This window comes from Tamandua tetradactyla, chromosome 14 (genome assembly GCF_023851605.1).
Source record: "Tamandua tetradactyla isolate mTamTet1 chromosome 14, mTamTet1.pri, whole genome shotgun sequence".
Lineage (NCBI taxonomy): Eukaryota > Metazoa > Chordata > Mammalia > Pilosa > Myrmecophagidae > Tamandua > Tamandua tetradactyla.
In genome coordinates this window covers 38,230,575-38,254,672 of record NC_135340.1, presented here as the reverse complement: position 1 = coordinate 38,254,672, position 24,098 = coordinate 38,230,575, and the positions used below count along the sequence as shown (strand labels likewise).

At 34.0% G+C, this 24,098-nt stretch overlaps 1 protein-coding gene across 1 annotated transcript; it reads left to right on the top strand.

Annotated features, from left to right (window-relative positions):
- Positions 1 to 14,086: 14,086 nt before the first annotated feature.
- LOC143654954 (olfactory receptor 4K15-like) lies at positions 14,087 to 15,097 on the top strand. Its single transcript, XM_077126559.1, has one exon. The coding sequence runs from the start codon at positions 14,087 to 14,089 to the stop codon at positions 15,095 to 15,097; it is 1,011 nt and encodes a 336-aa protein (XP_076982674.1).
- Positions 15,098 to 24,098: the final 9,001 nt, after the last annotated feature.

The following is a 24,098-nucleotide window of genomic DNA, read 5'->3' as shown; positions in this document are numbered from 1 at the left end:
TAGGTTTTCTATGGGGGAAAATATATTGTTCAGATCTCAATTAATAGAATATTTTTATCCTAATGTAAATAAGGAAGTACTTATTTTTAAAAATAATTTTTTAATGTTAATAGCAATATGTGCATGCACTGCTTTGTCTCTTTCTATGTTAACTCTCCTGCTTTCACAATAGAGCACTCTGTACATACTCTTCTGACTCAGTTATTGGGTGACTCACAGTTTTGCCAATTTTCAGGGTGCCCCTATGTTCAGTCCAGTCTCCAGAAAAAGTGGCACTTATGCTCAGGTCCTTCCACTTATGAACAAGGTCACCTGATTAAATTGAGGTAATAAATTGATGAATAAAGGCATTGTTTTTATTCTCTAACAAAGGCCAAATAGCTGAGTGATAGTGCTGATTCATATAATTGTGGAGAAAAGTCTGCATTCTGAAACAGAAAACTACCTGTTGATTTTAAAGCAGTTCTCAGAATGCTACTTGACTTTAATAGGGAATGAGTTCCTGACTGTGGGCTACTAAGTAATTTTGTGACTAGGACTCCTCATCACTTGTCACAATTTCTAGCAATCAAACTACCAAGCTATTATATGGTCCAAAGTGGTACATCCGGGATCAGGCTGAAGAAGGTCCAAAGGCACAAGAAATCCACATGGACAGGTAGGTAGACCCACAAATCTTAATTTTGTTGCATTATCACTTTTCCTTCAGATCAAATTTATCAGCTCATGGGAAACTTGCCATAACCAGCTGAAAGAGGAAGAAGAGTTCTGTCTTGATTTATGGATAGGTCTTTCTCTGTCTTGGTGCCTGCCAAAAAATAGGCTCTTGTTGCATTGCAACCCCACTCTGGGTGACCTGAAATAAGCTTAGTGTGGGAAAATCCTTTTCACGGGCAAAGCCTTGAGCATTTTACTTGGTTATCAACTTTGGAAAGAGAACTGTTCTTAGGTACAAATAACTGTGAATTCCTAAACAGGGGAGATGGCTTGGTCAGTTTATTAAGGACCACAGAGGAATAGCATTGGAAAATCAGAGAAAGGCAGTCTGGATAATGAGAATCAGGGAAGGCCTAAATGATCGGGCACACAACTTATGGGTCTTAAAACAATGCCTGGTCTATACTACTTCACAAAGAAAGCAATCAAGATGTGGAAAAGAAGGGAATTTTGTTCTCTCTCGCCTCAGTGCTTACACAATGGGTCCATGAGTGAAATAACCATGGAGTTTACAAGTCCAATTACATTATATCTGATCATCAATGGAGAAGGGTGATTTATCATTATTGGAATTGATGCCTACTCCAGATACAATTTTCTCCCCTTCACCCCAGCCTACATTACTATTATTCCATGAATTATTATTCTTAGGCTTACTGAGTATCTGATTTATGGGATATGGGATTCCACAAAAAGAGATTCTAGCATGGAATGAGTATTTTACAATGGAGAGGTTGGGACAATAGGCACATATTTTGAGATACAAATAAAAAATTTTATTTTTAAGGAAATATCAAAGAAAAATGAGTGGCTTGTTAAAGGTTCAGATAACAGGTTAGCATTGCAATTACATCCACCTGGTATGTGATGAACTCTAAGACCTTTGGCAGATATTGAACTAGCAGTTATGTTTGATGTTGTGTTATCAGCAGCTAAAATATACATATCCAGGAAAAAGGAATAGAATTAAAATCATCACCTGCCCCATGATTCAAGTGATCCATTTGTGCTTCCTCTCAATGCAATTCTAGGCTTTATTGGATCGAGCGTCTTCATGTCCAGAGGGACAACACTCCTGCACTATTGGTTTCCTCTGAACCAAAGCTTTGACCTGGAAGCATTGGATTCCTTATGCTGATGGACCAAAAGATGAAAACAACAACAACAACAGAAACCGGAATGGTTCTAGTGGGAAGAACAGTGGACATGGCTTATATAAGGAGCTAAAGTTCATAGTAAATAATGTGAGCAGAGAAGGATTTGGCTGGATTTTAGGGGATTCACTAGACTGCTTCTCATTCATTTCATGCCTAAAGAAATAAAAAACATCAGTTACAACAATCTGACCTGACCATACCTCAGGGACAAAGGTTTAAGTCACCCAAACAGCCATTCAACCAGGACCAGCTGAAGTACTGGCCGGTGCTGAGGATTATGTGACATAGATGGTGAAAGAGAGAGCCTGTGAATATAAATTTGTCCTGAAGATCAGCTGCAATATTGTACTATAGTTTATTCCAAAACTCTTTTAAAAATAGTTTCATCAGTCACTTGGAGAGTCAGTGACGGAGTGGGCTTATTGTGAGGCACAAGCAGATATTAGGAATACAAGGGGTATCAAATATTTGTTATGCATTGCACTTCAACCTCTTGACCCACCTAATCTCAACACGGTGGCATATAGCCAGTGGTCTACATCAAGTATATGCCCTCAAACACCTCTGCTATGTTGAGTCAGGAATAATTCTAACACTTCCCAAATCACACAGACACAACCATAATTGAAAAGGAGTTCATACTCTCGAAAGCAACCCTAAACAAGGGGGAGGTGTTGGAAATCAGAAGGTAGATACCCCAGGTTCTCCCAAGATACATTGTGCATGGTTAATCAGGGAGATGTTCAGAAACATTGAGCTTATTAACGGACTAGTGCTAACCAGTCCATCTATGAACTTCATAGAGTTTCTTCTTCCATGTTTTACTTTTCCAATGCCCTTACTTCTCGCCACTGGAATCACAACTCGAATATATTGCCTTCAAATATTTCTTGTTTTTAACTACTTCTGACAACTGGATAGGTAATATTTTCATTATTATTTACATTAAGATGTTTTATAATTTCCATTTATAGTGTTTTTCTTTGGCTTATTTATTATTATTTTATTATACGTTGGGATTTTCAACTTATTTCTAGGTTACTATATAAATGATCTCAGAACATACTTTGTGTCATTTCAATCTTTTACATTGAAGATTTGCTTCTAATATAGTCAGTTTTTATAATGATCTATGTTTACTTGGAAACAATATATTTTTGTCCAGAGTTCTTAGGTCAAGTTTTTAAGTATGTTATTCAAATCTTTCATATTACTTTTTTTCATTTTCATATTCATTACTAAAGATGTGTTAATTGGCACCTATGCTTGTGGATTACATATTTCCTTTTTAACTCCTTTCTGCCTTATATATTTTTGAGGCAGTGGATGGAAGAATACAACAGAATTACTGTGTTCAAATAAATTAGGTCTTTTATTGATGTCCCTTTTTATCTCTAATAATATTTTCCCCACAAAGTTTAATTTGCCTGATATTAATGCAGTTATACTAACTTTTTGGTTTCTCTTTTTAGTCGTTGTGGTGATGGTTTAGTATTTTTCTATCATATATCTGCAACATTTCTGTATCCTTAAATTTAAATATGTCTCTTGAAATCAGTGTATTGTTGACTTTCTTAAAAATCCATCTTAACACTATATCTTTTAATGGCAGTTTGTATTCTTTTTTTTGTTTTTGGATATTTGGTTGCTATCTATTTCTTTCCATCTGATTTCTATTTTCACTGATTGCTATGTCTTTTCAGTCTTCTCTTTTTTCTTATGGTTGATTCTTTTTAGTTTCACTATTAATCTCTGATATCTGGGTAATTATGAATTGTTTTTCTATTCTTCATGTTGCTTCCTGGAAATTAAAATACCATTCCTTGACTCTGCAAATTTTAAATTTAGAAGTACCTAAATTGGTACTTTTATGTATTTTCAGAAAATGCAGTGGTTTTAAAACATTTGAATTTCAATTATTCCTTCCTAAATTATGTGCTATTTTTGTTGTATACTATAATATTGGCATAACAAGCACATCAGAATATACTGTTTTCATTTTATATAATCAATATTCATTTACATTTATTTACATATTTACCTATTCTGTTGCTTTTCACTTTTTTCTTCTTTCCGGTAACTCTACTTGAGATATTTTAACTCCTTCCTGAAAAACAATCTTTAAGTTTTCCTTTAATACAGGTCTCCTGTTGACAAAATTTCCTCATTTTTAATTTTTCTGTTTTTGTCTTTATTTCATTTTCAGATTAAAATAAATATTCATTGGGAATCAAATTCTGGTTTAGTATTAATTTACTTTAGCTTTTTGAAGTTCTGCCACTGTCATCTACCTTCTAGTCTGTCAATGACAGCTGACAGTTTTATTCTGTTGCTTTGAAGATAATGTATCTTTTTACCCTTAGAGCACATTCTAGATTTTTCTTTTTGTTTGTTTTCAAAAGTTTTTCCTGTAATTTTATGCTTATTTTGCTAATGGCTTATAGGGAAATTGTTCAAACTATGTCTTGATTATACCACAGTTTTTTAAAACTCTCAGCCAGGATCTCTTCAACAAATGCTACTTTTTCTGTTTCCTTCTTCTCAGACTTCAAGTACATATTAGCTAGTTTTTTCACAGTGTCACAAATGTCTTTGATGCCAATTTTCATTAAGACATATATAATGGTTCACCAATTACCATTAACGGTGTGCAACAATCATGTTAATCTCTGTGCCTTTCCATTTTTATCAAATGTCTTACCAAGGCAAATTCTGGGCAGCATACCTTTTGTTTGGTCATTTTGCCAACTTCTTAATTGGCAAAAAAGAAAGACATTTTCTTCATTTTTTTCATTTATTTGAATATGAAGGAGGTTTTTAATTGGGTATTTTTATTTTTTGAAATAAGTATATTTCACAAATATTCACAAATACTGTAAAGATATTAATCAACACATGAAATTTGCCTTTTGGTAATGGCGCTTCTAGTTAAACTTTCAATAACAGTGAATCAAGGTATATGTTCCCCAAATCCTACCTAATTATTTTGAAGTTTTGTCAATCTATAATGTAAAGAGTTATCATTATCTTTAAACTTAGCATGTTTGCATTTATGACTGAGTTGGAAATAATTTTCTTATGTTACTGATCATTTGGAAAGTATTCTGCTTCTGTGTAGGGTTTATATATATGATTTGCTTATTTTATAAAATGGTTATTAATGGTTATTCATTCTCATTTGTAATAGAATTTTCAATTATAAGGAATTAGAGTTATTTGTCAGTCATAAGTTGTAAATATTTTCACAGTTTGCTGTATTTATTCCATATTGACTATTTTTTTTAAACATATACAGAATGTAAAAAAGTATATGCAGTTAAATTGATCAATGTTACCATTATGGTCTTTATTATTTTGCTTAATAAGAGTGGCCAGCAACAAGATTTTGATCATATAGTTCATGAAGTTTTTTGTAGCTTTCTTTTTTTCTTTGTAGGCTTTCTAAAAAATATTTTATCCATATGTCATTCACTTTGGTTTTAGGACTGTTGTACAAATACAAATTCATCTCTTCTCATCAAATCCACTTATTGAATAGCCTATACTTCCTTAAGTTATCAATAATGTCTCCATTATTACAAACTATCTTTCATAGTATTTGGTTCTGTTTCTTAGTGCTGTTCTCTTCTACTTATTGGACTGATTAATTTTGTCTTAGGATCAAAATATTTGTTAGGCACTTTTCTTATATATTTCAGTATCCTTACTACTACTCACTGATCATACTTTGTTTTAAGAGTTTTCTACCTATCCTCATACATTCATTTTCTAATAAACTTCTTAAAAATAATTCTTATTTTAGAATTATTTTAGATTGACTTAAAAGTTACAAAGAATTACAGTGAGTTAATTTATTCTCCAACATCTCTTAGAGTTAATGTCTTACATTTCTATGGTATATTTGTCACAGCAAGAATTCGATATTGGTAACATAAACCAAATTCTAGACCTTATTTGTATTTTATAGGTTTTCTGTAAGTATTTATGAGGCCCTTTCTTGCTCAAGTATTCCATCTAGGATTCTGCATTACAATTAAGTGTCATGTTTCCTTAGCCGTCTTTGGTCAGTAATAAATTTTCAGTCTTGAAAGTTTTGGAGAGTATTGGTTAGATATCCTACAAAATACCTCTAAATGTGACTTTTACAGATTTTTTTTTCTGATGCTTACACCAAGGTTGAGGCTTTTGGATAAAATATAATAAATGTGAAGGGCCTTCTCATGACATCATATCAAATGTACAATCTATCAGCATAAATTATCACAGATAATTCTAACATGATTACCTAACCAAAGTTATGTTTTTGGTTTCTCATTTGTGAAGTTACTGTTTCTCTTGTCTTATAAGCTATATTCTACTTTTGGAAATAAGTCATTAAGTGCAGTCCACATTCAAGGGAATTTGGAATTAAGTTCCACCTCTTTGAATGGGAAGTAATTGCATAAATTATCTGAATTTTCTCTAAAGAAGTTACATCCCTTACCTCCCATTTATTTCATCATCCAATTATTTATGTATGCAGCATGGAATTGTGGATTCTTACTTATTCCTTGTAATTAATCCAATGCTGCATTGTTTACTTTAGTCCAAGTTTTCCAGTTTTGGTTATTGGGTGCTTTCTCACATTGGCTTCTTTGTCCCTTTGACATCTCTCCATATTTTATTTTTTTTGCATATTATATCTCAGTTTTCTGCACTATAAAAAGTTCCAGGGTAATCTTGTGTTCTCTGGTCGAGTCCCAAAACTGGCCATTCCTCCAGGGATCTCTTTCATTAGGGCTGCTGTTTAGAAACCAATATCTGGGCACTGTGTGTGCTCCTTGCTACTTGGGTCTCATTGCTCCTAGGACCTTGCTTGATGCATACAGCATTTCCTACCTGACTGAGGTTTGATGCCACACCTGTCCTCCTACTTTGACATCCCCTCCCAAATCATCCTGGGAACATGTGAGCTTTGATTGTAATAACCTTGAGCACAGCCTACTCTGAACCCATCTTCTTTTGTAAAAAGTACACATACCAGGATGTTTTCTTAGTACTTGCAGATTATCTCCTGGCACTTAGCTACCATCATTTTTCAACCAGATACAGCCTATAAAGAAGTCAAGGATATGGACATACTTGAGTGAACTTTTTGCAATCTTGCTGTCCATTGCAAGGTAGTTACAGCTCTCTGAACATTCATTACCATAATAAATGGTATTGGACTGACCACCCTCATGTTTAATTCCCCTTTCCTTAGAATTTCAATTAGTCCCATTTATAGGGTTGTTGAGGGTCAATCAATGCTAGGGTTTTTCCCTATATGTTCTTTCAGGTTGAACCCCGCTGCTAAATCAGCAGAAAACAACAGCCCTCTCAGCAGACAGAGCAAGGCAATATATGTATGGATACTAACACACGTATACACACATCTATAATTGATTCTATATCTATATTAAGCTAAACATGAGTTTATATTGATGTCTGCAACTCTAATCCAGTATTAAAGGAATCATCCTAGCTTTCCTTTCTCATTTATCTGTAACTGCCATCACCTTCACTCCATCCCGGGATATATCAAAACTAGTTGATGTTTTTCTTGTCTGCTTGTTCATTGTTTGTTACATTTGCAAATATTAAAGTTAAATCTCATGAGTTAAATTTTTTATTTTATTTATTTTTTTTTTTGAAAGGAAGGAAAGACAGAGAAGGAAGGAAGGGAAGGAAAGACAGAGAGAAGGAAGGAAGGATGGAAGGAAGGAAGGGAGGAAGAAAGGGAAACATCTTTAAACATTTTCTTGTTTTATTGTATTTTGTTTGTTTGTTTGTTTTTTTACATGGGCTGGGGCCGGGAATCGAACCGAGGTCCTCCGGCATGGCAGGCAAGCACTTTGCCCGCTGAGCCACCGCGGCCCGCCCAAGTTAAATTTTTTATGAGTTAAAAAAAACAGCTTCTATGAGTTTTAGCAAATGCATACAGATAGGTGTCTATAAGCCCTATACCATACAGAATAGTATAAAGTTCTATTTTAGGGCAAAATGTTTAGGACATAAAGAAAAGCATAAGTGAAAATTTTTAAATTAGTTTCCTGCATTTACCCCCACATATAGGAAATGTTGTCATTTTTACCATAGTTGCTTCAAACCTTTACAAATATTGCAAATTTGTAATACTACAAATACTGATGCAGGTGAAGTCCGTTTCATTTATTTCTTGATCTATTCCCTTATCTGCCTTTCAATACTGTTTAAATTTGGTATGTATTCTACCCCTGGGTGTTTTTAAACTTTTATTTCATAAAGATATATACATATTTTTATTTGGTTTGTGAAAATGTGATTGCAATAATTCTTTTTTTAAACTTTTTTATTGTATAGTGTAACATATATAGAAAGCAAAGAAATAAAAAAGCAAGAGTTTTCAAAGCACTCTTCAACATGTAGTTACAGAACAGATTCCAGAGTATGTCGTGGGCTACTATACGATCCTCTCAAGTTTTTCCTTCTAGCTGCTCCAGAATATAGGAGGGTAGAGGGCTTAAATATTTTTTTAAATTCTTTTATTTAAATATTATTTTAAATATTTAGAAAATATTTTTTAAAAAGTCACCACAATTGCTTTTTTCTTTCTTGTGTTTTGTGAAAAATAGCGTACATACAAAAAAGCAGTAAATTTCAAAGCACAGAGCCACAATTAGTTGTAGAACATATTTCAGAGTTTGACATGGGTTATAATTCCACAATTTTAGGTTTTTACTTCTAGCTGCTCCAAGATACTGGAGACCAAAAGAAGCATTAATTTAAAGATTCAGCATTCATATTCATTTGTTAACCTTCTCTGTATTCTGTGATTTGTTATCTTCTCTGTATAACTCCACCATTACCTTTGGTCTTTCTATCCCTATCTTTAGGGGTATTTGGGCTATGGCCATTCTAATGTTTTCATGATGAAGGGTCCATCAATAATATGAGGTAGAGAGATGGAATTATCTGATGTTCTGGAGAGGCTTGACTCTCTAAGTTTCAGGACTTATCTGGTCCAAGGACACTTCTAGAGGCTGTAGGTTTCTGGAAAGTTGCTCTAGTATATGGAACCCTTGTGGAATCTTATATATTGCTCTAGGTGTTCTTTAGGGCTGGCTGTAATGGTCCTGGTTGGGGATCCTGGTTGGTCCATGAGAGGTAACCATGTCTGACTGAAGCTTGCATAAGCACAACCTCTATGGTAACCTCTCAACTTTATTTGAGCTCTCTCTGCCACTGATAATTTATTAGTTACACTTCTTTCTGCCCTTTTGGTCAGGATGGAATTGTTGATCCCATGGTGTCAGGGCCAAACTCATCCATGGGAGTCATCCTGCCAGGGAAACTTTTACCCCTGGATGTCATGTCCCATGTAGTGGGGAGGGCAATTATTTCACTTGCATAGCTGGGCTTAGACAGAGTGAGGCCACATATGGGCAACAAAGAGGTCCTCCAGAAGTAACTCTTAGTCATTCTTATAGGTAGTCTAAACTTCTCTGCTACATACATAAGCTTCACAAGAGTAAGCCTCAAGATCAAGGGCATAGCCTATTGATTTGGATGTCTCTAAATTTGACACAGTATCAGGGGTTTTCCTGACAGTAAAGTTTAATAGTTCCATATTTTTTCTCCCATTCCTCAAGGGACTTTACCAATACTTTTTGATTATCTGCTTAATATACTCTAGGATGTATCCCGGCATTACATTAAACTATACAGGATTAAAGGACCTCTTTCTTATTCTGGGCTCCCTGTATTTATAGGTTGTTACATTATGTGATCACAATAATTCTGCCATTTTAAAAATTTACTGTTCATCTTGTCAGGTTCTCACATAAAATACCATTTATTAATTTTAATCACTGTGTAGTCTTATGTTGCAATAAAATATTATAATTCATTTCTCCTTTTTCTAATTAAAAGACACTTAGGTTGCTTCCACTATCCTTTCTCTCTCTAACAGTGCTGCAGAGAACACCATTGTGCATGTATCCTGTGTTTATAAATATATAGAGAGAGCTGAGTTTGCTGAGTGTTACAGAATCTCACCCTCAATTCCTTTAAAGATGATCCATAAAATATATATCAGAACCTCTGGAGATAGTCTATCATTTGGCGCCTAGAAAACATATTTTATAAATCTAGTTGAACAAATAACTGATTTTTCCCCCTTAGAAATAGAAGGCTTTACAGGGAGAAAAAAATGAGAGTATCTTCAAATATTTGAATAACTATCATATTTAACAGTGTTTAAATTTTCTTTGAGCAGGAGATTGTAAAAACATTTGAGCACACTAAAAATAGATCAAATTGCCTTGGGAAGTAGTGGGCTCTTTCTGATTGGAAGAAACCACCTGAAACTAGGTGATCATTTGTAAGATCGTGTGATTGTTTTATTGCCCGAAAGTTGGGAACTAAAAAAATTATTAGCTGACTGGGAGTTCAAATGAAATCAAGTAACTTTTATATTCAGCCATACTGACTATTTGGTAAAAAGTTGTTTTTATTAATCTGTCCCTAGGAAAAAATATGCGTAAAACATAATTACTCCCACAGCAGGTGACTTCATACTCCCATAATGAGGCCAGTGCCCTGGCATTAGGATAAAAAACTTTGGCTTTATATTGTCTTAACTTGAGATATTGCAATTGTGTGGTCAAGAGCAAGAGGAACAGAGTCCACACTACCCCAGGACAGAACATGAGGAGATTACATTAACTGAGTTTAGTACAGGGGACTAGATTAATATGCATTAATTACATCAAGAGTATATTACAAGCATTTTCAGTATGAAAACTCACAGGTGAAAAGGGGAAGTTTAGAAATGTTAGAGAAAATGAGGTCTGAGGGAAATTACTACAATGTGTAAGTATTGCAAATGAATTTTGAACACATTTGATTGGAATAGAGAACTAGTGATTGAACTGTCTTCTGGTTGTAAATGTGATAACTAGAAGGAAGTGAGGGGGGGTCAGTTTTTGTTTTACTTAAATTGGACACTCCGTCTGGAAGAGGTAAATACCTGTTCTGCTCTCCTCTTTTCCTTGGATTCCCATGCTTCCCTGGTTTAGGGGCATCCCATATTGCTATACGATAAGAACATGATAAGACAAAGGAAGTATGTTATAATCATTGCACGTGCCTTACATGTTCATTCAGAGATTTTGGCCATTTGCTAAACAAATATTTCTACTCTGGAAATTTGACTGGAATGAAGAGAGGATTAGCTATATGAAGTAGATTAATGGTCAACATGTTGTCCTTTAATTCTTTTTGCTTCTAGGATTATAGCAAGTTGAGCATTAAAATGTTAAAAAGTACAATAAAATTATCTATGCTTAGAATTTCAGAGTTCTACTGACACATTTTAGAGGTAGGCATTAGTAAGATTCAATTTTTAAAAATTAAATTTTATTTTAAATCAGGAGAAGACATTCTCTTTGGATGCATTTTGTGATTTGAAAGCATTTTTGTCATAAATTCAGTAACAATGAAAGAGTAAATGATTCATTAATACAAAAAACTGCTCAATGTTCTGAGCACATACATCCAAGGAAGTGAGTGTAAATATTTAAACTCTACATGCTCCCATTACACAGCTGCTACTGAATTTAGGATTTTAACCATGAAAATAGTGTTGGGGATAGTCTAGCTCTATTTTCAAAGCTGGTATGTAGAAGAATATTATTCCTTTTTACTAGAGTGTGCCTACCTTAATTAATAAAAAGAAAAAATACAACAGTCTGGTCCATAACACTTTTTAATTGATTGTTGGAAAGTTAGTGTGAAGATGACTTTGTAGTTGTTTTCTTTATTTTGAAAGATGAAAATTATCAACTTTATTATACATTAGATTTTGGGAAGATAGAAGTTGTATTAAGACATTAAGAAATTAATTACAACATTTTCAGAAATCTCACATTTTTTTCCTGAGATAAGACAATGTGCACAATATGTAACATAATATAAAATTTCAAGATTTCTTCTCTCTCTCTCTCTCTCTCTCTCTCTCTCTCTCTCTCTCTCTCTCCTTTCTCTCTTTCTCTCCAGTGAGCATAACCAGCTACAGTGAAGTCTGAAAAGTCTTTGGTTTTCTAACTTTGGCCCTTATTGAATGGATTTTGAAAAATTGTTTCTTTTTATAGGTGGAGATAGCATAAGGCATGGGAGAGAGCAGAGATGGGCTATCATCCTCTACTATTGCCTTTAATCTGCTCAGGTTCTGAGCCCATCTTGTCTGTTAACTGTTGTACAGCTGCTTGACACTTAAGAATGAATGATGCCTCAATTTCTTTACTAAAATCAGACTTATTTTATTCACTTAATTGCTTATACTCTTTTCATCAATGCAACCAATTTCACTGTTCTTAACATTCAATTGGCTTGCTCCTTTTGGAGCATGTTTTCAAAAGTAAAAGGGACATAGAATATTAGTATTCAGAAAAGACAATTTTTTTTAACAAAAACTGACTGCTTCAGAGGGTATGTGATTTGCCTAAATTTTATAAAGCTATTTAGTGATATGGAGAAGTAGAGCCAAAGTTTCCTAAATCCCAGGCTAACATTCTCTCTATGGGCTATGATGTATTTGGACCTTATTCTTGAATATGGACTTCAGCCTATTTTAAAGTCTGTAATTTAAAATAATGGAAAATAAACATTGCTATGCTTATAATTATAGAAAAAATGCTCTCCATATAAAATTCTTACCTTGGGAATCTTGTCACTTTTTTGGCAAAATCCCTTATGTTAACACATTGCAAAATGTTTGATGCAACTAAAATGATATTGCATATCACATCCTTGAGAAGGAGGGAAACATTTATTGGCATAGAAAGACAATTCTTTTATTACATGAAAAAGCTACTCTTACTTGGCCTAGATCGATTTGTGCAGGGGTTGAAGGGAAATAAGGATACATTATCTATCTAATTGAGCAAAAGGTTAAGATATTATTAAATGATCTTCAGTTTGCAAGTTAGAACACTAATTTCTTTATCAAGGGTACCTAGCTGGTTGCTCAGGGTAAAGTAGACATTTAAAACCTGTATAGGGAATCAGCAAAAAATAAGTGGCTTATATTGGGAAGAAACTTAGAATTTCTATTGCTCGACACTTTCATCTTACATTCTACAAAATGGAGGTCTTGATTTGAGAGCATTGCCCAAGCTCCCCAAGCTAGTCTGTGACAAAAGGGGGAAAGATCATACCTATTATTTTATTCCTCAGACAAGATTTTACTTTGGAGCTAAGAAGTGGGCAAAAGTACTTCCTGTTATGCCCATAAACCCTTTTGTGTAAGAAAGAAAACCCTCAAAGATGCAATTAAATGCTCATCTATGAAGAAAAATCTCAATTCTTTGGAAAATAAAATGTGAAATTATCTGTTAATACTGAGTTCTGGAGGAGATAATTTTTGAAGAAACCAGTTGTCCCACTGTCTTATGAGCAATAAGAAAATAACTTCAAATTTATCATAAGAGGAGACCTTAAGAACAGGAGGGAAAAGAAAAGAAGGTTCCTTTTTTTCTGGATCTCCTATGAAGCCAATTAAAACCATCAACTGCCTCAAGCACCAGGACATGTCTATCACTCCAGAAGATCCCTTCCATGACTCCCTCCTGTCCCTTTCCTTCCTGCAAAGATAACAAACTGTTTTCTTATAGCAAAGATTAATTTTACTTGACTTGGAATTTTTATTGAAAGAGAATCACACTGCATGTCCTTTTTTGTGTTTAAAATCTTTTACTCAACATTAATTTTGAGAAATTTTGTTCCTCTCTGGTAGCATGCACAATTTTTCTTTGATTACGAATTCTTGTTTGACTTAGTGAACAACAACAACAAAAAATGACAAGTTGCATGTCTATAGATTGTGAGAATAGATTTCAATACACTTTCAATATGAATTTTCATTTATAAGTAGTTGATTCAATTTTTTAGCTTCAGGTAACGGAATGACCAGTTGGTTGAAATCCTCCCCACTAATGCATGACCAAATCCCTGCTTTTCTTGAAGTGTTTTGGATCAGTGTTTGCTTCTGGCTCTATTTGCTTCATTGTGAATGACTAGGTGTTACCTCTAAAATCTTAAGAATGCCTGAAAATACAGATATAGATATGAGCAGAAACTAGAATTCTAAGGACCGCAGTGGAATTGGGAAATCAAACAAGTTCAGAAAATTGATGTATCTCTGTTGGTGCTTTATGCAGGTAGCTGAAAATAAATCCCTTCTAATGATGATGATTGATTCAAATCTTTCTCGGGTGACCGAATTTGTGTTGCTGGGACTCGCTAGCTTTAAGGAGCTCCAACCTATCCTGTTCATCATATTTTTACTCCTTTACATGGGAATCCTGCTGGGTAGCTTTCTCATCATCCTCACTGTGACCTCAGATGCTCGCCTTCATACACCAATGTACTTTCTGCTTGCAAACCTCTCTTTTATAGACATATGTGTTGCCTCCTTTGCTACCCCAAAAATTATTTCAGATTTTCTGGTAGAGCACAAGACTATTTCTTTTGAAGCCTGCATAGCCCAGGTTTTTTTTATCCACCTCTTTGCTGGTGGTGAAATGGTGTTCCTTGTATCCATGGCCTATGACCGCTATGTTGCTATTTTCAAACCTCTCCACTACATGACGATCATGAGCTGTCATGTGTGTATTATGTTGGTCCTCATCCCATGGGGTGTTGGCCTCATCCATACTCTTAGCCAGTTGGCCTTTACTGTGAACCTACCTTTCTGTGGTCCCAATCAGGTGGATAGTTTTTTCTGTGACCTCCCTCTAGTGACCAAGCTGGCCTGCAGAGACACTTATGTCATCAGCCTACTAATAGTTGCAGACAGTGGTTTTCTTTCCATGAGTTATTTTGTCCTCCTGGTCATCTCCTACACTGTGATTCTTACCACAGTCAGGAAACGCTCCTCTGCCAGCATGGCAAAGGCTCGCTCCACACTGACTGCCCATATCACAGTGGTCATATTATTCTTTGGTCCATGCATCTTCATCTACGTGTGGCCCTTCAGTGGTTATTCAGTTGACAAGGTCCTTGCAGTGTTCTACACAATTTTTACTCCCATTTTAAACCCAGCCATCTATACTCTAAGGAACAAAGAGATGAAGGCAGCTATGTCAAAACTGAAGAGCAGGTATTTGAAACCTGGCCAGGTATCTGCAGCCATAAGAATTGCTCTTTTCCTGGAAGCAAAGTGAACTTATAGGACCCTAACTACTTTAGTTCTGTCTTTTTACACAGTCACAAATGGAACCACTGTCATGTGGGAAGGTTTGACTGAATAACTTGAACGAAGGGTCATGATAACAATAAAATGCCAGAGAATAAACGTTAGCAATTTTAATATTCTCCTAACCCATTGAGTGTTTTCTCCCTTTTTTGGTTCTGTTCCTTCTAGTTATTCTTCCCTTGGAAACTGTTTAAGAGGTAAGATTTCTATTGTCTTTGAAGACAATAGGAAAATTCTTTTATTCATAAACAGTAAAGAAATTGAATGTTTGCATCACAATAAAAAACAACTATTGAGATTCGCACTTTTGAATGAAAATATTTATCTCTATACTGCATTGATTTTATATATATATATAAAACATACGTGATATGTATCATAGGTGATGTGTGATCTCTGATGGACATATATAAGTACCCATGAGCATTGTGTTTGTAACTGAAGGCACTTGAAAGTAATTCTGGTTTTAATGGTGTCAGTAATAGAGGAAAAGATGTTTACATTCATCATATTCTTTTCACATATTCTTCAGCAAAAGTAATTTGCATTCATCCTATACTTTTCACATATTCTTGTTCAAAGGGCCTACTTAATAAATATTGTGTATGGATAGCAACTTATTGCAGAATCCACTTTACAAAGACGTTTCAAATTTATGTATATTTTTGTTTGAACATAATAAAATAAATGGGTTTTCATAATTGAGATTTTCATGTTTGTTGCCTGAACCCTAGAGTAAAATTTCCTCTCCCCTCTTACATCTTCATGATCCTTATACTCTCAGAGAGGTTAGGGTTTCAGATTGATACCTGACAGAATGCTCATTTTTCTATATAAGCTTTTATTCAGTTAGAATACTATTATTTTTTTTTAAATGCTATTATTAAAATGCTTAATTCAGGCCCAGGTGATGACAGAGCCTTCTTGCAAGAGCTTTTGGAATAGGCATGAAATTACCCTTCCATATCAGTTCCTGATTTCTTAAGGCTACCTATGACAGGTTGTTTTAGACTTTCACTTCTTTATTGAATTCATGCCTTTTCCCATATTTTTCTGTTGTTTTGTTTGATAACGTGGTATAATGCAAACTGTTTCACTTTTAGACTCCACACTTTTTTTTTAACTTCAGGCTTTTGAGTCTCCAAATGGGTTTCTATAACTCCTGTGATTAAAAAGAAAAATTCTGAGTTAAAAGATATAAAATTGATCAGCACGATGTGTAAAGTAAAAATAATGTGTAATCATCTAAGTATATTTATGTACTCAGACCTTATAAAATAATGCAAATTTCCCCAAATTTGGTATTTTTGAACACTTTTACCATGTGATATATTAGTTAAATGATATAATATTATGGCTGAAGCATTAATTATAAGTAAATTAATAATAATATGCAAGAAGTAATAATTCAAGAATTTTACACGCATGATTGCTTTCAAGTTTTAGTACATTTCCATGACATTTATTCTACTCATTTTACACATGATATAAATAATTTTAAGAAATTTTAAAGAATTGAGGAATTTGATAATATTACAAAATGACACAGAGTATTTCATATGCAGGTTTTGCTGCATTGGATTTTTCGTGTCTTTTTGGCCCAGAGAGACCCACTTTTAGAATGCTCTACTGCCCAGTGTGCAGTAGGTTGACACCCTTGCAGAAAACTTGATTCCCTGCTAAGCTTCTCCCACACTCTCTCTTATTAATAATATGCAAAAGGATTAGATCCATCAGCAGCAAGTTTAGGATTTGGACCCCAGAGAGTCTCTAAAATCCTTGGAAATGTTTTAAAGAGCAGGAGCACAGGTCACAGCTAGAAACCATATTCAAATGTCAAGGAAAGAAAGAAAAACTGATATAAAGCTACAGTAATATGAGTTGCTAAGAACACAAACACAAAATGGACGAAGAATTTCAAGACTTGTGTTAGCCTTAGAACTCTTTACTTTTCTGTGGGCCTGTTTTCTTTGATGACAGTATTAATTATAAGCACACTTAAAAATACTAAATATGTGCCAGGTACTTTTCAATATGCATTATATAGTCCTCATGTATAATAATCCATTTAATTATCTGAACAATCCTAGTTGTTGGAGCACAGAGAGATGAAGTAACTTTACAAAGGTCACATAGCAAGTGGCAACAGATCAAGAATGTGACCACAGGCAATCTGGTGGCCAAGGGTATTACCAACCAATATTCTTTTCTGCCTCTACTTTTTTGTAGTGTGAGTCTTAGGAAACATGTAACTACTGAAGTATAGCCTAACATGTATTTTTGTGGATAGAAGTAGCAGGAGTGGAACCATTTTAGATGTGCAAACAAATTTTATTTTACTTACTCCACTGTCAGATTTTTCATGGAAACAGGCAATGGATATCCATAAGATGTGGTCACAATCATGTTTACACCATCCGTGTTTAATCTACATGACTTCTGAATGAAGTTGATTTCATTCTGATTCTCATCCAGTGCACAAAACACATGCTCAAGCATCTTGAAATTTTATTGAGTACATATCATATGTCAAGCATTATACTTAAGGCTATCTATGCATCTATGAAATTAGCAAACAAAATTTGTTCACAGAGAGCAGTGAGCGGGAAATATTTTTCTGGAATTGCCAGATAGTTAATCTTTACACTCTGTGATCCACATATGGTTTTGATGCAAATTCTTCTTACTGTATTTTAATGACCATCAAGTAGTGTAAAAAATATTTTATTCTGTGTGCCATATGAAAATAGAGTATGTGCAGGATTTGGCCTATGGAATCACAGTATGCCAGTTCCTGCTGTAGCCAATAATTTTGTTTGGGAATGCAAAAGAAAACAAGCCAGCAAAGGAACAAATAATTAAACATTACACAATTATGTCAGTTATACATAGTTGAATAATTGAAAGACTTTTGAGATTTGCATAAGGGTTTAATTTAAATAAATAAAATATGAGTGAAAGAAACTTCAAGGGAAAGTATAAGTTACACGTTATAGTCAGCAATTTCCATGCACAGATCCCAGTGACTTTTCTCAATGGCCTGTAATTGGGATCCACCCAGATTATTCACCACATCTTGGACTCTGGGTAGCTGTCTTAGTTTGCTAGAGCTGATATGATGAATATCACATATTGGGTTGGTTTAAAAACCTAGAATTTATAGTTCAGTCTTTGTAGTGAAGTTGCAGATCAGGATGTCACCAAGGTCATGCTTTTCTCAGTGTCAAAGACCTCAACTGCTGACGGTCCTCCAGCTCACAGTTCTCAGTCTCCACTCTGGCATTTTCTGACTTCTGACCTCTCCCAGTCCTTGATTTATACAGATTTCTGGCTGCTGATGCTTAACTGAGACTGAAATTCATTTCTATAAGGCCTACATTCATTCAGATTAAGATACTCAGATTCAATTTGGCCACCATTTAAATAATAATAACATGCTGACCAGGTCTTATTTACAAAAGTGTTCAAAGCCATAGGAATGCATTTACTAGTAAATACCGCCTTTTGCATGTTAAATGATTCAATCTCCAATAAGAGCCATGAAAATCCTTTACTGTGGAATCATTTGTACCTTGCTAGTACTTACTTGGTTGTGTAACCTAGTAAATCAGGGCAAACCATCAATGTACATATTTCTCTTGAACAAGTAGACCACATGGTTAAGTGTGCCTACCAGCTGGATTTACTTGAAACAGCACATCATAAATAACTGGTGACTATTCTATTCTCCTCTTGGCCAGAAGTCAGTACCAGAGTCCCACACATCCCTGAAAATAAGCACTGAGCTACCACAGACCACCTGCAGACCAACATTTTCTGTTCACACAAGTAAATAGCACATTACATAGCAAGAACTAGAACTAAAATAAAGTCAGGAAAGGAGAAAAAGCCTAGGGACTGCTATTTTACATAAGTTTATGAGGAAGGTCTCTCTGAGGAAGTGAATTTTGAGCAGATATCTGATGAAGTGAAAGAATGAATCACAGGAAGCTCAAAGGCAAAGAACAGTCAAAACAAACATCATTAGGATAGGAATCTAGAGTACTCCAGAAAGATAAAGAATGTTTGTTAAATTAGAGTACTGTGAGTGATGTTCTAAATAAACGAAGATGAAGATTGAAGCATCTAAGAACAAGATACCATAGATAATTAAGATAAGATAACAGTTTTTTTTTATTTAAAGAGACCTTGAATATGATTTTCACTTCTACAGGCTAAAAATCCAGAAAATCTTCATTCTACCAAAAGCATATTCATCTTCAATGAAAAAAATTATTACGAATGTGTGCTATAAAAAATATCTCTCTAAACATACCTCTCAGAAACACAAAATGAAAACATACAAATAAATAAAAATTTAAAAATATTTATATAGTCTAGGAAACTGGATCAGGAGAGGTTGTAAAAAAAGTGAGCTCTAAAGAACAAATTGAGCTAGCTTTAAAATGTGTAGTTATTAGCAAAAAAATAAAAAGTTTAAGCATGAAGGAAAGCTTTAGGTTAACCTTGGAACTCCAGATGACAAGATTACCTCAGAGAGTTCACGGAGAATTCACTTCTAGTCCTAGGGTTGCAACTCTGACTTCTTGAAAAAGCAGATCCTTTTGGAGGAAATCCTACTTTAAGAAAAACTCTTAGAATTCCCATGAATTAAACTTTTTTCATTGATATTGGATGTACTGTTGTATTTGATTCTTACTGGTGCTGTAACAAATTATCATAAATGTAGTGGCTTAAAGCTATGCATACATATATACTACAGTTTAGGAGATGCTTAATCTTAAGCCACGTGCTTGTGAGAATGTGACTCCAATGAAGGAGGGCAGGACTTAATCTGAATTACTGGAATCCTTTACAAGCAGTAGAAATTCAAATAAAGTATGAGAGAAAGCCATAGGCAAGAGCTGGTAGCCAGATATCAATTAAACTGGGAATAGAATAGAGAAGGCATTGCCATGTGACAGGAAAGTCAAAGAAACCAAAGATTGCCTGCCAGCCAGAACATTACCAACTCAGGAAGAAGAAAACTTTCTAGCCAATGTCTTGATTTGGACTTCTAGCTTCATTAATTATAAACCAATAAATTTCCCTTGTTCAATCCAAATCATTGTGTGTCTCTCTCTATATATATATGTTATAAGAGTCTGTCAAAGTAAGACAGTGTTCACAAGGTAAAACATGGTTACACCTCAAAACTCTTCACTAGTTTATGGAATAAAGTTCTTTTGCTGATAGGAAAAGTACACAAACATTCTAATAAACATTGAAAGTTACTCAACATTCATATAATGATAATAAAAGAAGAAAAATAAGCTGATATGTATCTCACATGGATCAAGCATCAGCAAACAAAAGATTTAAGAAATAAAATTATTAGACTCAGAATACTAAAAACTATAAAAGAATTGGAAAAAATTGATGACTTTAGAATCAGATGAAGATATCCAAAATACATATAGTTGTCTCTGGAATAAAGGAGGTGAATATGAAAAACAATGATACAGAAATATTTAAAATTATAAAGTAAGAAAATTTGTAGGAATCAAAAAAATGAGTATATCTACCTTTTGAAAGGGTTGGATTTTGACTTGAAAAAGGTTTCCCTAAATAGCCACATCAGTGATATATCATAAGCATTTGACTTTAAAGAGAGAGTTATAAAGTAATACCACATAGGTACTGAAGTTTTGATTCCAAACCTCTGTAATAAAAAGAATGTTGCAATAAAGTGAGTCATGTGAATTGTTTGGTTTCCCAGTGCTTATAACGTCGCATTTACACTATAGTCTATTAAGTGTGCAATGGCATTATTTCTAAAAAGACAATGTGTACAACCAATTAAAATATGACATAGAGACACAAAGTGGGCACAAGCTTTCAGAAAAGTGGTACGAACAGACTTGCTTGAGCTAAAACATTGTTGTCACAAACCTTTATTTGTAAAAGACCTAGTATCTATGAAAGTGTAATAAAGTACAATAAGGCAATGAATTCTTGTAAGCTATCAAATGTTAGCTTACAAATGTTATGATATTTTAAATAAAATTTGAGCCAAGGAAACATTTCTCTAGTGATATGAAGTAATATACAAAATGGTAAAATTAAGTCTAAAGGAAGAGAAACGTTGAAAGAATCCTGTGTGAGTTTACTTCTGATAAAACACATAAAGTGATATTAAATCAGTGGACAGCATACAGAGATAAAAGGGCAAAGCGTAAAGAAATGAAAGCAGATAAAGCTAATTGATTACAACACATAAAGTATAGGGTAGGAAGTCTTCATTTTAAAATAACTAAATTGTAGAGCCCTAAGTGTGACAAAAGTGACTAATGTAGATAATTATGAGAACAAAAACCTAAAATTATAAATGCCAAGAGAAATAAAAAACTAAAAAGCAGAAGAAACAGACACACATGCAATAAATGCTGTATAACTAATGCTATATGACATACATATAGCATAGAAGAACTGCATAAATTAAAAAGAAATATCAGTTTTATAAATAAATATACATAAATTTAACTAATCTATTGAAGAAAATGATTTTCAGAATGGCTCCAAATGCAAATTCCAACTTTGTGCTCAAGCTATTGGGAAAAATACAAAAATATTATTTCTTTGCAATGAATTAATTAGGTCAATATTTTTTACTCACATTGTTTAAATATTATTTTTTCTTATTAGTCCTAATTTTTACACATTTTTATTAGAGTGCTTACACGGCTATTTTTTAGAGTTGACTGTTGTTCATTATTTTGCAAAAATTGTTTCTAAGAGATTCTGCTTATCCTTTTTCTTTGAAATTTCTGTGAGTTGGCATTTGCCAGGTGTGTCTACTCTTCCATTTTCCTGATATTTAGTTATAGTTTCTTAAAATTTTGCTTTAACTTAAATTCATTTGCTTGAAGGACTTCTGTACAAATAAAATAGTTTTTCTACCACATTCATTTATTGAATAACCTCTATTTCCTTAAATAGTTATAAATGATCCCATTATTAAACTACAGCTCATAAATATGTGATTCTGACTCGGGTTGTGTTTAGCAGATTTCTCTACTAGACAGTTACTGTTAGCCTGTGTCCCCACCCCATGATCCACTGATTGGAGATTATTCATTTTGTGCAGCCTATTGTAGAGCTGAGATTGTTGAACTCTCCCTTGAGGTCAATGATTTAATTCCTTAAAGATTGTCATTTATATTTCTGGAGGTTAAATTTGAAAGTAGCACATGACAAATATATACTGGTAGGATGGAAAGCAGGGATTGGACCCTTTCATGTGGCCCTTAGTGAGGTAGGATTAGTTTCAATTTCTAGAGGTCTTTGCTAGTTATTGTGATTGCAAATAACTTTCTTAATTTGATTTCTTAGAAACAAAAGCAATGATGCAACACTATATTAAATTCAAAACAACATATGAAATAGGTGCATTTGTTTGCAGTGTTAATTTGTCTCTTTCTTTTTGCTCAACCTCCTTTCTTCTGTTAGATTCCTGAGATTTTCCAGTGCTCCCCTAATATATGGAGATTCCATTAGGATACAGTGCCCAGGCTTGTACCACTTCCTGGAAGAGAGCTCATCCAGGCTATGAACATCTTGAGCCTATTTCTGGTAAAAATAAACCTGCTTTATGACTCATCTTAGTACCAGGTCAGTGTTTTTCCCAGAAAAATGTCAACCACTTTTCAAGCCTTTCTGACTGTAAATAATGTGTCCCACTCTGTCCATTTCATCTTGGTTAAGGAAAGAAATTCATCAACATATTTTAAGGAGTAAGCATTTTCAGGTCCTCTTATTTACAGTGACTGACAGGTAAGAAGACGGGAGGCAGGCTGGAGGTAGAAGGGAATGAAGGAAAGATTCTGAAGACCTTAACTTTTAACTCGTAATGTTTGATAGCCTCTGCAAACTGCATTAGCACCTACTCCAGTTTATGTACCATTAACACTATTTCACTGTTGTAGTATTGGGAATTTTACAGAATTACTTTATATGAGGGATGTGAGAGTCATCTAGCACATTTCTCTATGTATATATTAATTCACTCTATGATATTATAAGAAAATTGTCTTTTGTGGAGAATTTCCAGGAATGGAAAAATCATTTCTAAATAAGTAATATCATGCCATCTTCAGCACTTTTAATTACAAGGAACAAATACAAAATATGACTTGGAGAAAATCATCATTAAAAATGTTTTACATGTGTAGTAATTAGCCATTACAACTGATTAAACAGCTCTCATCCTAGAATCTTTAAGTAAGTGATTCAAATGTTTCTTTTAAATGCTTCTTAGAGAGCAATGTTATACTCAAATTTTTATTCTTGAGGACACAGAGTCCTAAAAGGCTAAATGAACTGCTTGATGTCATACAGCAACCTGAAGATACAGCAGTGATTTTACCTTATAATAATTTATTAATATAGCTTTTTTCCCCCCACACGAAGGAATTTTACTTGGTTTAAACAAAAAATAGTCCTGTTACTAAGTGATGAATTTCTGTTGCTTCAGTTAGAAAAGAAGGTCCTGGGGATGTGAGAAATGAAGGCATATGATCTTCCCTAAATGAACAAAGGACTATGATATCTGTAAATGGTCTTCAGCTGGCAAGTATAAAGCTAACTTCCCTTATGTTAAATGCATTTCTCAGTGCCCATGCTAAAGTTAGGCATTTAAAATCCTCAGAGAGAATGAACAGAAAATACTGGATTTATATTGGAAAGAAACTTACAGATTCTGTTGCCCAATATCTTCCTCTTAAATTCTGAAAGTAAAGGTTTTGATTGAAAGAGCTTTGCCGAAATTCACCAAGCTAGTCAATGACAGAAGAGCAAATAAACGTATCATATTTTTTGTTGTTGGGGCAATACTGACCTTTGAAACAAAGAAGCAAGCTGAAACTCCCTCCCTTCTATCCATAAATGCTATAGCATATGATAAAAAAAAACACTCAAAGATAAAATTGAAT

What these genes read in the sequence shown, in the direction of transcription:
- LOC143654954 (XM_077126559.1), top strand. Translation starts at nt 14,087, where the DNA reads ATGCAGGTAGCTGAAAATAAATCCCTTCTAATGATGATGATTGATTCA.